Source organism: Cyprinodon tularosa, unplaced genomic scaffold (assembly GCF_016077235.1).
Source record: "Cyprinodon tularosa strain WSP-4 unplaced genomic scaffold, ASM1607723v1 ctg639, whole genome shotgun sequence".
Classification (NCBI taxonomy): domain Eukaryota; kingdom Metazoa; phylum Chordata; class Actinopteri; order Cyprinodontiformes; family Cyprinodontidae; genus Cyprinodon; species Cyprinodon tularosa.
In genome coordinates this window covers 343163-357745 of record NW_024039384.1, presented here as the reverse complement: position 1 = coordinate 357745, position 14583 = coordinate 343163, and the positions used below count along the sequence as shown (strand labels likewise).

General features: G+C 42.1%; 1 protein-coding gene across 2 annotated transcripts in view; it reads left to right on the top strand.

The window, feature by feature from the left end:
• The window catches only part of si:ch211-137a8.4 (spore wall protein 2), a 54225-nt gene that overhangs the window by 23873 nt on the left and 15769 nt on the right, over positions 1-14583 (top strand). Inside the window, exon 2 of one of the 2 annotated variants that reach the window (XM_038308506.1) lies at positions 8102-9616. In XM_038308506.1, the coding sequence (XP_038164434.1) occupies positions 8281-9616 (1336 nt within the window). In that variant the 5' untranslated portion in view covers positions 8102-8280. The remainder of the gene's footprint in view (positions 1-8101; positions 9617-14583) is intronic. The other variant, XM_038308507.1, reaches the window with a different exon arrangement.

Here is a 14583-nt window from a genome sequence, read left to right as displayed (position 1 = left end):
AACAATATATCACCAAGGACTTTTTCGATCCACTCTCCCACTTTCTTAAAAAGAGGAGTTGTTTGCTGCTTAGGGTTCATGTCCTTACCACAGGCACATGGACCCCCCCTCCTTTTAACTTACTACACCACACAAAGAATATTTCCAGAATTTCATTTTTTGTCCTTTTCAGGCCAATTCTCCACTTGTGCAAGAATGTTTATTCGGGCCGACCTTCAGCTTGATTGTGCGTCATGCATCATGTAGTGTAAAGCGGGTAACGAAGGATGATCAGCCTCTCACGACCACCTCCCGATCAGGAATCGTAATTTCGGTAGAAAATCAAACATGTTTGAATTTCAGTCGGCCACTGTGGGCAAATCGCTCAGTGGGCATGCGCAAACAAGGATTCTACTTCTTCCTCTCAGATAATAACTCAGAAGCAAGGGTGCAAGTGAAATTGAGTTCTTTCTGTAAAATTGACAGACCGTAGTAGCCACGTTTGCTCAGCCATGTTTTTGTCCAAAGATGTTGTCGCCTTTTCTTTTTAGGGCTTTCAGGCCAAAATTGCACAAATTGCCAAGGCAGCATATTTCTCTCTAGTGAGCTTCATATTCCTCTTCTACTCATTTGGCTTCCAGATAGACAAGTCCGAGTAGCATCATCTCACTGAGTCCGACGTGGTTTTTATATGTACAGTGTGAGCAAGAGGTACCATCAGAGCGTCGGGCTGCAGTTTGAGAACATACATCTTGAGCTGTGAACTGAACTGTACAACGAAACTCTGCGGTTTAATCGTACAGTGTGAGCTGTAGCTGCGTGCAACGATTGAAGAAATTTACAGTGTATGCTTAAGGTCAAAACTTAAAAATATTGGATTGAGCAGGACTGAAGGAGGCACCTTCATGACCAGTCAGGTTAGGGTGACAGAAGATGCAGAAGCCCTTTTAAAACAGAGGAGAAAGAAAAACCAAATCCTAGGTAATATAGCTGACTAGCTGATATAATGCAAGTTAAAACATTAAGGAAAACTACCTCAAACTACCTACAGCCATGGCAGTAGGATATCCCTCTCCCTAAACAGCTCCTTCAGCTACGTCCAAAATGAAATGACGATAAGTGAACCATAAGTGCAAAATTATTAAGAGGCAGAACTAATTCCTGAACTTTAGCTGGGGGTGTTTTTTTTCTCACAACATAATAGATTTATTTAATAAGCCTTGAGATGACGCTGTAAAAGTTTACTGACTTGAACTGTATCCTTCTGAGATGGGAACCCTCTGAAATGGGAACTATCCTTCTGAGATGGGAACCCAACAGAAAAACGTGAGACAGTGGTGCGCTTGGGGCTGCAGGAGTGGCCACAGCTTTAGGCAGCTGTGATCATTTCCATAATCTGAGCAAATGGTAAATAGAAAAATAAATTAGCTTAATGGACACACACCATTTTAAAAAAATACATATGTTTAGACAAAAAGGGATACCTAAAGGATAGTTTTACTTAGACATTTAATAATATTATTGTATTCTACAAAACTGCATCAGGGAAACTATTTTTACATCACACAAATCTTATTACCAACAACCCAATGTTACTCCGGCCAAAAAAAAAATTAATGAAAAGACATGAAGGAATATTAGGATGATGACTTTGCATATTTTTTAACAAGTTATCGCCTGAGCAGCTAGAACTTATTCACAGATGAATCAGTGGCATTTCCAATTTAATAAAAACACTTCAATTGAGAAGTTGTGTTTTTTCAACATTAGCTCACATTTGTAATGGAAAAATGGCGAGCGTTAATATAACTAAATGGACTGTAAAATTAGCACAGGTGTAACTTAATACTAACCAATAAAGAAAGCAATTCATGATAACTCAGATTTGGTACTACTAAGCTTAAGAACCAGGCTCTTCTGAATATAATAATCTCCACTAATTTAGCTTAGTTTCTGGAATGGCTACTGTTCCAAGGTTAATCTCTGAATTAATAGTAGTTAACGGAGAAGTCCGGTCAGCAAGGAATGATCAATGGATCATTATACCTAAAACTAATACGTTCGTGGTGATTTAATGAATTGAGCGTAAATAAGTAAAAAAATAAGAACAATAATTTTTATCAGTGAGTCTGGGAGCTGCCATTTTTGCCCAAATATAGTAACATCTCACTACTGACATCTTCCGGCAGTGACATCATGGTGCGGTAAGCCTAGCGCCATCCTCCCCGCTTTATAAGCAAAATCAATGGGAACTACTAGACACATCTGCAAACAACATAATTTATTTAATAATTTGCGAGGACTTCACCATTGAAATTTGCGAGAGTTGTAGTTAAACTGACAATACTCACATGCATGGCAGTTGGATGTTCTAATACATCGGGTAAAAGTGGAAAAAAATCACTTATTTCACCTTTCGAGCCAGTTATTTCACCTTTCCCAGCAACAGTTGAGGGAGGGGAGCAGTACTGCGACATGGTCCAAAAACTCCAATCTTTTCCTCCTACATCTCTCCTTATGATTTTAAATGGTTTGAGCGGTGGAAGTTGTCCAAAACTTCACTGCAGCCTTAATGAGGGGGCTAATGATCCACAGAGAACCTTAACGCCACACAGAACCCAGCTCAGAACCTTTTGTTGTTCCAAAGAGAGACTGGTGTTTGGGTAAAAAAAAAACGAGAAAAAATCATGTCACATCAATTTCTAATGCCTCTAAAACTAAATACTCCAAATGGTTTTGAAAAACACTGGTTCTTTACTTGCAGACTGTTGATGATGCAGCAGTCTGAGGCTAAATAATTGATCAAGGTTGGTCATCTCTGTCTGTATTCGGCTCTTAATGGATCCTTTCCGAAAAGTAAGAGCAGACGTGTGGCTAGTAGAGCACAGAAGAAAGATCTGGTTCCTGCAGGAAGCAGTAACTGTGCAGCGTGTTGATGTTAACCCCTGATGCTCTTCTCTGGGTTTCTGTTTGCAGCTGATGAGCACCCTCCATTCTTTCAGATGGATAGTCTGTTTAGGCCAGGATGTGAGCTGTGTACGTCAGAGCTAACAGGCTAACTTAAAGCTGGCCAAAGTAAACAAGCTGGGGAACAAGCTCATGTTCAGAGAATAAGTCAGTCTGCCTGGGGACAGCTGTTCAAGTCATAAGCCGCTGCAGCAGCAGTTAAGCCTTGCTGCAGATCATCTTGATGCCAAAGGTCAGCAAAGGTTTCACAGAAGGTGTTGTTTTACACAACAACAGCAGCAGTTAAATTCTTTATTGAGAGGGTCCGATATGGCTGGTTAATGGATGTCAGGAGTTTACAGGAAGTAAAACAGCTGTGGGATGGTCTAATTATGCCCTGAGTTAAATAAACACACACATTTACCGTCACTGCCTATAAAAAATGGTTAACTTTTAAATAAAATCCTTTATTCAATTCATAAAAACAATAAAAAAAGAAATTAAACTGAAAAAAGTTTGATCAAAAAAAGTATTTTAGGGTAATTGTGCAGTTTATTTACAATTTTTATTCTATTCATTATTTTCATAGTTTTTAAAAGTAAAATCTGTGGAAACAGCAAAGTTATTCTCAAAGCCTTTTTTGATTAAATATTTTAATTCTGGATGTTCTTTTTAAATTTCAATATACCAAATCTAGTGGGTTTTATTTCAAATTTTCCTTTACAAATTGTGTTCTTTTCTTGCAACAATAATGAACCAAACTTCACTCCATAAGCTAGCACATGGCTCCACATTTTAGAAGTTCATGCTACTGTGGAGATATCTGGAGAGATATCTGGAGTGGTTAGAGGATAGAGCTTGGAACCCTGAGGTTCTCAGTTAGAGTCCGACTCCCACAGACTGCCATTCTGGGTCTCTGAGAAAAGACCCTTAACCCCTCCTGGGCACTGCACAATGGCAGTCCGCTGGTCCCCAAGGGGAGGGATTAAATGCAGATAGTGAATTTTGCTGCCCTGTACTTGTGTAACAACAATACATGTTGGAAAGAAAAAAATGATATTTACCCAGAAACGTCCTGCACTGACATTCACTTAATTCTACAAAGCTCATTGACCTGAAATTATATTATTGAACATGATTACTTTTAAAATTGTCCATATTGTCAAGCAATGGTTGCAGCATTATGATATTACTCATATACACTGCTAGCCATTAAAAATGTTACCACTTTCTTTGATGAGCCCTTGGCTGTTCCCCCACAAATAGCTTTTAAACATCAATCTCTATACTAAAATATTCTTTCTGTCATGATTTGTGGACATTAAGATATAAAAAGAAGCGTCATCTCCCGGTCAGACCTTGTTATTCAGTGAAAGGGTGCAGACAGAGTAAAAAAATGTGTTTGATACATGGAGGGGATTTCGCTGGGAGTTGCAGGGGAGTGGGCTGCCATTCAGCTGGCTTTTGACTGGGAAGGGCCATTCTGAACGACTGCTACTGCAGGATGAGAACTGGTTGGTTAAAGATTTAGATGTTTTTAGCCTCCTTCAAACTATGCTTCTGTGTAAACGTTGCAACCAGCTGACAAATCTGGCTCACATTCTTGTTCTTAGTGTTTCAGTCTCAGTCAGGCTTTAAATCGTCTTCTGAAACAGTAAACTGGTCAACCATCAGCAAAAAGGCTTAGCTACACAGGGCAGAGTAGCAGCCAGTGAACCACTGAGTGATCCAGCTGGTCAGTGCATAGTGGGATGATCTGGAGCATGTGATGGATGTGTTTACATCCAGTCCGCTAGTCTCCACCTGAGATCCTCTCCCTGTGCAGCTCTCTCCTCCAGGCTGATTGTCTTTTTCACCTCCGTCCCCCTCAGACAGACTGTGTTCACTAATCGTCTGGACTCCCCACATCAGCGCATGACTCATCAGTCTCTGATTCATTTATTAAAAGGCTGCTACAACCACAGTATGTTTACAGGAGAGCACACTGAAGGTGTTCAGAATAAACCCCAAGGGTGGGAGGCTGATAAATAAAACTCCGACTAACAGTTCAGATTTCTGCCAGAGGACCAGAAATAAGTTCTGAGGGTGGAGGCATGAAGACCCTAGTTAAAGGAATAGTACACCCAAAACATGATTAGCCTTCATTTTCTACTCACCCCCATGCTGAACAACACTCTGGAGTACTTTTTTGATATCTCAAATGCATCTGGAGATCTGGGAGGCTTCTTGCTGTCTGCTGACATTCAAATAATGGAGGTCTATGGTGACCGAGACAGAAAGGTCCATAAAAGTCCACAAAAAACGTGTCAATATTCCTCCATACTGCTCGTCCAATGTATTCCAAGTGTCCTGAGTGGGTAGCATCCAGAATTTACTCGAAACGAAGTCATTTAGAATGTTTTTAGAGCATAAACAGTAGTGTATAGGATTTCCTGAAACGCTACGGAAGCCGGCAGACCATACCAGCACATTCAGCTCGGCAAAGAACTCATGCTCTTCCTCAACACTGAAGTCCTCAGATATTTTTCTTTCGTTGTTTCTTTCTTTGCACAGGTAAACAGCACATTTCTTCTTCTACGCTTGCATTATTGGCAGAGCAGACGCTGAATGCGCACTTTCATCTGGTTTGATCTGCCGGCTTCCGTAGCGTCGTGAGCGCGCGTGTGCGCGCTTTCAGGAAATCCTATACACTACTGTTTATGCTCTAAAAACATTCTAAATGACTTCGTTTCGAGTAAATTCTGGATGCTACCCACTCAGGACACTTGGAATACATTGAACGAGCAGCATAGAGGAATATTGACACGTTTTTTGTGGACTTTTATGGACCTTTCTGTCTCGGTCACCATAGACCTCCATTATTTGAATGTCAGCAGACAGCAAGAAGCCTCCCAGATCTCCAGATGCATTTGAGATATCAAAAAAGTACTCCAGAGTGTTGTTCAGCATGGGGGTGAGTAGAAAATGAAGGCTAATCATGTTTTGGGTGTACTATTCCTTTAAACAAAATCAGTTTAACCAAGAGGTTAGTTGTTTAACTCCAGCTGAAAGTGATATAGTGAAGGAAATTATCTGATCTTTGACTTTGTTTTTATGAAGCACTTTGGCATCTGTGGAAGGCGCCGTATCATACTAACTTAACCTGAAAGTTTTCTTTCATTAGAAGACTTTAGAGCAGCAATCTCAAAACAAAGGCCCTGGAGCTTTTAAATGTCTCTGCTTCAGCACACTTCAAACAAATAAATGTGTCAGCAACATGAATTTCAAACCTGGCTGCATGCTGAGAATTTAGCTTCTAAAAGAGTTGACGTTTGATACCACAAAATATTGTAGGTGTTGTGAAAGTACAGTGGTTTTATTCTAGCTATTCTGCAGGTTTTTTGTACAAATGAAAGTAGATATGACCCTTTTCTTTATACTGAACATCTCCAAATCAATAAGACTTTCTTGATTTCTTTACATTAGCTGGAACCTTCATCTCCTGCACAGATTTACTGCAATCAAGACAATAACAATGCATTTCCTTGTCCTAAGTGAGAGTGTTTATGAGCTTCTCTGGTATTGTCTTGTTGGTCTTTCTCAAAGATTCATCATTTGTCCATGGATGTTGTTGCTCAGGGAAGTTGGTTCAATGCAATTAAATTCAGGTTATTTATATAGCACCAATTCACAACACATCATCTCAGGACACTTTATAGAGACAATTCAATTAGGTCATACAGTCAGATTGGTAAAATGTTTTCTACCTAAGAAAAACCAGCAATTTTATTCACTCATTGACTTGCAGGCAACACTTGTCCTGAATGAGCATGTGGCAAGAGTAGATAGATTTGCTTGCATTTTGTCGTTAACTGCTAAGTGCTTCCTAGTGGCCGAGTCCACTGCCATCTTTATTGATCCCTCAGTGTGGTGAAATCCTAAACACCCAGTGCACCAATTGTTCCAAAGCATAATTAATGCACCTGTTTCCTTGACTGTGTTGACTGTTGTTCTTGTGGTCTTACTAAACCTTTTTTTTTCTCAACACATCAATTCATGCTGGTACAGCAGAGACTGACTATGTTCTCATCTGATTTCATTATTTGTATCAAACCTTCTCTGATTTTAGTTTTTAGTGGGAAATATGAACTATGCCGGTACTAGTACCTTACATATCATTGCCGGAGGCTTAATCCATTAGTGTATATGTAGTTTGTTGGTGACTGAGGCTTTTACTACCATTTGAAGATTAAGGTGATCTTCCTATGAGAGCTTATCCCTCACTATTGTCATTACCATCACAATCATTCTTACCTCATGAACAGATCTGGATTGGAGGAAATATGATGGTCTCTTCATATTCCTGTATTTTCTACATCATTCTCACCAGTCGTCAGTCGTTTTTAACATCCTTTTCCACCTCTGTGGTTCGCAAAGGCTGAAATGCAAAACGTGCCTCTGTCAATAGGCACTTCATGCCTATAACAAGCTGAGATCAGGAGTATTCATTCACTGGCTGATAAATCTGCCTTTTGCTTGGGGGATTCCACGTTCCAACTGGAATGTGATATTTTCACTGGTGCAAATTTTGAATCATCACTGAACCAATTCACTTTCAGTGCATCAGCTGGGACAGTTTTGCCCTAGTTTACTGTATGATGACCAGCAGGTCAAACACAGAAAAGTATTTTTTGTTCATCCATAGATCAAAGCTTACAAATGCTAACAATTTTGGTCATCAAATGGATCCACCAAGACAATGTTTTGTAAATAATTTTTTTAAGATCAATTAAGATTCAGAAGACAACACAGGGAAACCCTCCTTTGAACATACCCAATTACAGGTGTGGTTAAAACCCAGAAAACTACCTTGGTGTTGTAAGGTACAGAAATCTTCTCAGAGATGAGTAATTTTAACTATTCTCTGTATTCTGAACGAGTCCTGCCTACTACCTGAAAGTGAGAAAATAGTTTTATGTACTCTAGAGGAGATCACAGCAAATGGTGTGATCTTTGTGTCACTTGTCCTGGAAACATTGTACATGCATTCCTTTCCCCACAGAGCTTCTCCCTTCATTCCAAATTCAAAGCACGGTCAAGTCGAGACTAATTGAGTGTCTATGGTGTTGAGTAAGATTATTAACCATCTGTGCCCCCCCCCCCCCCCTCCCTCCCTCTCTACTTCTTATCTCTCTAGGAGTTTGGAGGACTACTAGGATGCTGAGTACTTTTCCTACCTGTCAGTGCTCTCCACCCTGCGCTCCATGACCTGAGAGCGCCACCACAGCAGGAGGAAACAAGTACCAGAAAGAAGAAGAGGTATAAAGAAGGTTCAGGAAGGAAGTTCACCTGTGGTTATTCTTTTCCCTTTCTGAGATGGCGGCGACTGAGGCCAGTGCTGCGCCAGTGGTCCAGGAAGAAGGAAAAACCCCTGAAAACAAGCCAGTTGAGGCCGAACAACCGGCGAAAACCGCAAACTCAGAGACTGTCAACAGTGAGGTTGTGGATAAAGATGGAACAGCCATCAACACTGAGGTGGTGGAAAACAAAGAGACTGTGAGCAATGACACAGCTGCAGCAGCGGTAGAGGAGGCCGGTGGTGAGGAGGAAGGGGCAGCAGCAGGTGGGGAAGAAGCACCTCCACAGAGCTCAGAAAACACCACCACAGAGCCCAAGACCTCATTCCTGGACTCCTTCCTCAACAAGAGTGGTCTGGGGAAGGTGATGGCGGGGAGGAAGAAGAGGGACCACACCACAGCCACAGGAGGAGCAGAGGAGGCCGCCCCTGAAGGAGGCGAGAAGGAGGGAGACAAGCGAGTAGAGGAAGGAGTCCAAGCAGACGGAGCAGGAGAGGGAGGTGCTAAGGGTGAGGCTGCAACAGACAAGCCTGCAGAGAATGGAGAGAAGGAGGAGGAGAAGAAGGGCAAACCAGCAGAGACCAAACATACAGTTCGTGATCTTATCCGAAAGCCTGTGGCAAGGATCTTCTCCCATCGCAGCACAGAGAAGAAGGATGGTGGCGCCGGAGAACCCGAGAAAAAAGTCAAGGTTCGTTCTAGGTCCCTGGATCGCCTAGAAGATCCTGAAGCACTTAATGCCACTACAGACTCCACCGTAGAGGAAGGAGGAGAAGCAGGAGGAACAGAGGGAGAACAGAAAGCCTCATCCTCCTCGGCGTCTACAAAGCACATGAAGCGTTGGCACTCCTTCAAGAAGCTCATGGCTCAGAAAACGCACAAAAAGAGTGGTGGAGGTGAGGACTGGAAGGAGGAGGGAGCAGAGGGAGAAGGAGGAGGTGGAGATTCCTCCACACTGGATTCCAAGGAGTCCGGGCACAAGAGGTGGAAGCTAAAACGCTCCTGGACCTTCCAGGGTCTCAAGAGAGACTCATCTGTGGTTGGCATCAGTGGAAAGGCCAAGAGCTCAGACAAAGAGTCTGGTGACAAAACAGAGGAGGGAACAGGAGGAGGTGAAGGAGAAGAAAAAGAAGAGGCCAAGGCCGAGGCAGAACCTGAGGAGGCTAAGACAGAGGGAGGGGAGGACAAGGCTGAGGGAGGAGAGGAGGTGAAGGCAGCAGGAGGCGGAACAGTGACACAACACGCCAACGAGATTTGGACCTCGTTCAAGAAGCGCGTCATCCCCAAGAGCAAACGGGCCAACACGGAGTGTGCCCCAACAGGAGAAGAGGATGCCAATGCAGCCGCAGTCCCAGGTGAGACAAGGGTGAAGAAATATCCTGAAATTTATTCTTACTCCTCAGTTAGTAGCTTTTGCCAAACACATATTTCTTATTCTTTTTAGGGCCCCCTAATTTATGAGTTAAACAACTAGAACACATCAAACACTACCTACATGTCAGCACATTATTCATATATTTGGTCTTAACTGGTTAATAAAACTTAAGCTCGAACACACACAAACTTTTCCACTATACGTTCTTGATATAAGTCCTGGATAAGTTCTATAAGTCCTGGATTCACATCCAAGTCAAGGGTCTTACATGTTCTCTCCGGGCCATCCAGCTTCCTCGAACGGTTCAAAAACAGATTTGTTGAGCCCTTAGGTATGAGTGTTAGTAATTATTTTGTGTGTGTGTCTGTGTTGCTTCTTGATGAACCTTTAACACAGGCATCCCCAAAGTTGGCCCTCGAGGGCCGCTGTCCTGCAGGTTTTAAAGATTTCCCTGCTTTAGCAGAGCTGATTATGATCATTGCAGTTGAGCAAAAAAGCTCCTGTGCTGGAGCAAGGAAACCACTAAAACCTGCAGGACAGCGGCCTTTGGGGATGCCTGCTGTAACCTGTTTAAGAGTCACATAATAGGTAAATTGGTATAATAGGTAAATTGGCCTCTAAGTGTCGACAACATGTTCTCTACTGTTGAGCCTGTTTTAGTCCTAATGTGTTCTTGAGGTCTGAAAATATACAAAGATTTATTTGTCATTTTGTTTATACAAGTGTAAAACAAAAAGAAATTTCATTTAGAAACAGCTCTCTGGACAATTTAATTTTGTTTTTAAAGTGCAGCCTCGAAAAATAGTAAAAAGCAGACTGCTCTATGCAGAAAAAATATGGCGAATGAGCTACAGCTCCTACTGGCTGCTGATGAGCGTTTTCAAATACATACATCTATAGACATTTTATGATTTTGCCCATAAATATCACCATGATTGATTGTGAAAAAGAAAGAAACTTCTTTTTATTTTGGTTGACATGAAGAGGCTTTGAAGTGTACAGCATATGTATAGGTACAGCAGAGAAAAGCCACAAATTCTAAAATACTGTTGGCTCATTAAGAGAACCTTCATCTCAGCACAGCAGTAGATCTACAGGCTACAGAACAGGGTTCATAAAGGTTCTAAGAGAGGTTATACAAGCTGTCAAAGGAGATTCTATCAGTTACTGAAGAAGGTTCTATGAGCTGCTGGATTTTTAGCTGTACCTTGCACCTCAGCCACAGCCATGTTGGTTTTTTCTTAGTCTAAAGAATAATTAACATGTGGAATCAGAGGTTAGATTTGAATAATTCAAGACCCTAGTGAAGAGCTGGTGATTTTTCTTATGTAGACATTAAATGCAATATTCCACTGAAAGGAGGTCATATTTTGTTTCACAGAGACAGTGAGTCCCCATTTGAGTAATGTCGAAATGCATTCCATGTACAAATTTTAAAATAGACTGTCTAAGGCAGTGGTTCTCAAACTTTTTCTGTCATTCCCCACTTTGGACAAGGAGGAATTTTCAAGCCCCGCCTGTCCCCATCGCCCCAACACAATGCTAATGAAATATGCAACAATCTTAAAATTTTCCAATTTTATTGAAGTAACAAGTAGTATCTAAATACAAACTATCTACATCAAATAACAGCAAGCTCAAAAATAAAGAAAATAAAAATGCAGCTGTGTCAAAATTTGTATCAAGCTCAAAGATAGAAAAAATTAAAGTGCCACTCTGCAATCTGTTAATAAAAGAAAAGAAGTGAAATCCATCTGGCAATACAGCTCTATTTATCCCTGCATTAGTGGCTGCAATGAGCCTGTTTTGCATTGCACAGTTTCTCAAAACGGGGTTGCAGGCTTGATACTGCCACTCTCAAGTCATGCTCAATGTTCAGCTGAGATCTGTATTTTGTTTTCAGTGAAGCAACAGTTGAAAAGCCCATCTCACAGAGATATGATGTGGCAAAGGGAAGAAGAATGCACACAGCTCTCTGCCCGATGAGTGGATACTCCCTCTCCACTCCAAACCAGAATTCACTATTAGTCTGAGCATTAAACCTGAGCCTCAGGGTGGAGTCAGACGTAATTTCAATAAACTGGTCCTATTTATTTAAGATAAAATATTTCAAATTCAGTTATTTATGATCAACCTGCGCCGTCAATCCCGGCGCATGTGCGCTTTATTTGCAGTCTGGACGCTGAGGGTAAACATGCTGTGTCTCTGCAGCACTGAGAGGGACTTCTGCGATAGCGGGGGAGAACGGGGTTGGGACGGAGGCGCCCCACGGCAGCACCTGCCGCTGGAGGACAAGAAAAGGAACGATACGTGTGTAGCACCCCGCAACAGTCTTTCTGGTTCTAACGGGGTGGAATAACCTGAGCTCTTAAACAAAGTGGTATCTCTACCCTTAAAGATTGGTGCTGAGTCCCATGAACACAATAAGCACAACCTATAAATCTGCTTTTCCCACTTTGAACTGTATGTATTCACCTACCTACCCTGATGAGCAGTCACACACCATATACCATTCACAGGAAGAGATAGAACCTAACTTAAAGAAATAGAAATCTTATAAGCAGCACTCAAAATAAACACACATTTATTGAACTCAAACTCTTTTACTTAAGCTTAAACACAAACATATGCAATCTAACATTCAAACATTTTCATATATATCAAAACCCAGATGAGTCTCTCCCCATTTACCCCAAAAGGAAACTTAAAGCCGGCATCTACAAAAAAAAACAGTTCAGTTCGGAGCAGGCCTGGATGGGTCGCACGTGCGCTTTTTTCTTACCCGACGAACGTCCCCAGGAGGTGGATACCATTAAAAAAAAACCCAGACAGCGTGGGCAAACCTCCTCTTAGCAGCAACCAGTCCGGCTCTGCGGAATCTTCTTGCCCCGTGTCTGGAAATCAACACACAGTCTCCGCTCCTTGTGTTAGCTAGCCGCTAGCAACTTAGCTGGATCCTGCTAACTCTGGCCACTGTTCTAGCAACCAGAACCGCTTCACTGGTTGAGTTGGTCACTCACCCAGTCCACCATCATCCATCTGATGTCCGAAAGAGTTCTGTCCGCACACCTTCTTTTCACCAGACAAACGCAATCATCCACCCGGGTTGTGTCGTTACGCTGCGGGCATCTCGTCGCCTGCGGCCACCATCTTGCTCCTCCCTCTCTTCCTTCCCCCGGCTCCAGCTCCCCACTTCGGTTCCTCGTACTTCTCTTTTTTCCTTTCTCTCACTCGGTTTGGCTCTTCATCTTAACATCACATTCTACTTAAACTATCATTTATAGCAGTTAAACATTTCTGCAACTTTTATCACAGTTTTGAGTAAATCATACATCAATTACACTTTACATATTTCAAAATAAGAAACAAATGAAACTTTAACATTACATATATTAAACTTCTTAAAGTTCCCTCTAGTCCCAAATGAACCTAATCATTCTTTTATCATTAATGCTTTTTAACACAACACTTTTAACCTCTTCATACCCTTTAACTTATTTATGCTTTTTAAACTATTTATACTCACAGCCACAAACTATTATAACTGTAAGCTGAACTCACAGGGGTTACACCCTCCCCCTTCTAACTGTCTACATGCCCTCATGAGACACTAAAACGCTCCCACTAAGGTAAAATCTTAACCTAAGATCTAGTACCCCAGTTTAATAATCACTCCCTTATGGACAATAGTAAGTGGTTGGTCTTTAGCCTTCCCTGGCACATCGTATGTCAGACGAATGACTGGTTTTGGTTGTCTCGTAGATTTTTGTCTAGGTCTAAAGTCTGTATCAGTTTTAGTGGAAGAGGTGGGTTCTGCCTTAGATCCACTAATAAGTTTCTCATACTCGTCTGGGTCTGGATCAGAGTCAGAGGTGTAAGAGTCGAAAACCTGTGCACCCTCAACATCATCTTCTGTTGGCTCCAATTGTCTCTCAATAAATGGTTCCAATTCCTCCTCACCCTCACTTTCCGGTTCCTCACCAACCCCCTCACCCTGAACAGACATTAACTCAGGATTTGGCTCATCCTTGTTTTGATGACGAACACCAGACCCTAACCCATCACTCCTAGAATAAAGGTTTTGCAGCTGCTCACCACGACGCCTTCGAGTAACTACATACCCTGCCTCAGAGGATGAATCAGAGAGATCTAGTTCCATTTCAGGTGACACACTACCTGGTCCGCACACTCTGTTCTGTGCTTGCTGGTGTGTTTTTGGCCTTACATGTGACTTCCCCAGTCCTCTACTCTCTGGAATCCTGAGAGTCTGGCTTACAGGTAGGAGATGATCTCGGTGTAATGTTTTCACACCCCCTCCCCCGTTTTTAGGTTTCACCCGATAGACTGGCAGACCAGGTAGTTTTCCAACCACAACATATGGCACAGGGTTCCACCGACTTTCAAGCTTGTGCTTGCCTTTCAATCCTAAATTTCTGAGGAGCACCCTGTCCCCAATGTCAATGGCCTGAAATCGTACCTGTTGGTCGTAGGCTTTTTTATTTCTCTGATGTGACTTATCAGCTGCCCTGTTGGCTAGCTCATAGGCATTCTGCAGGTCTTTCTGTAGTTTCTCCACATACCTGGAATATGTTTTGTCTCCAACCCCATCTGGTGATGTGCCAAAACAGAGATCAACAGGTAGTTTAGCCTCTCGCCCAAACATCAACAAATATGGGGAATACCCTGTTGCGTCACATTTTGTACTATTGTAGGCATGAACAACATATGGAACATGTTGACTCCACGACCTTTTCTTGTCATCCCCCAATGTAGCAAGCATCGAAAGTAAAGTTCGATTAAATCGTTCCGGCTGAGGGTCTCCCTGAGGATGATAGGGTGATGTTCGAGACTTTCGCACGCCTAACAGTTTCAGTAATTCTCTGATTAGTCGACTCTCAAAGTCTCTCCCTTGGTCAGAATGTATTCTGCTAGGCAAACCATAATGTA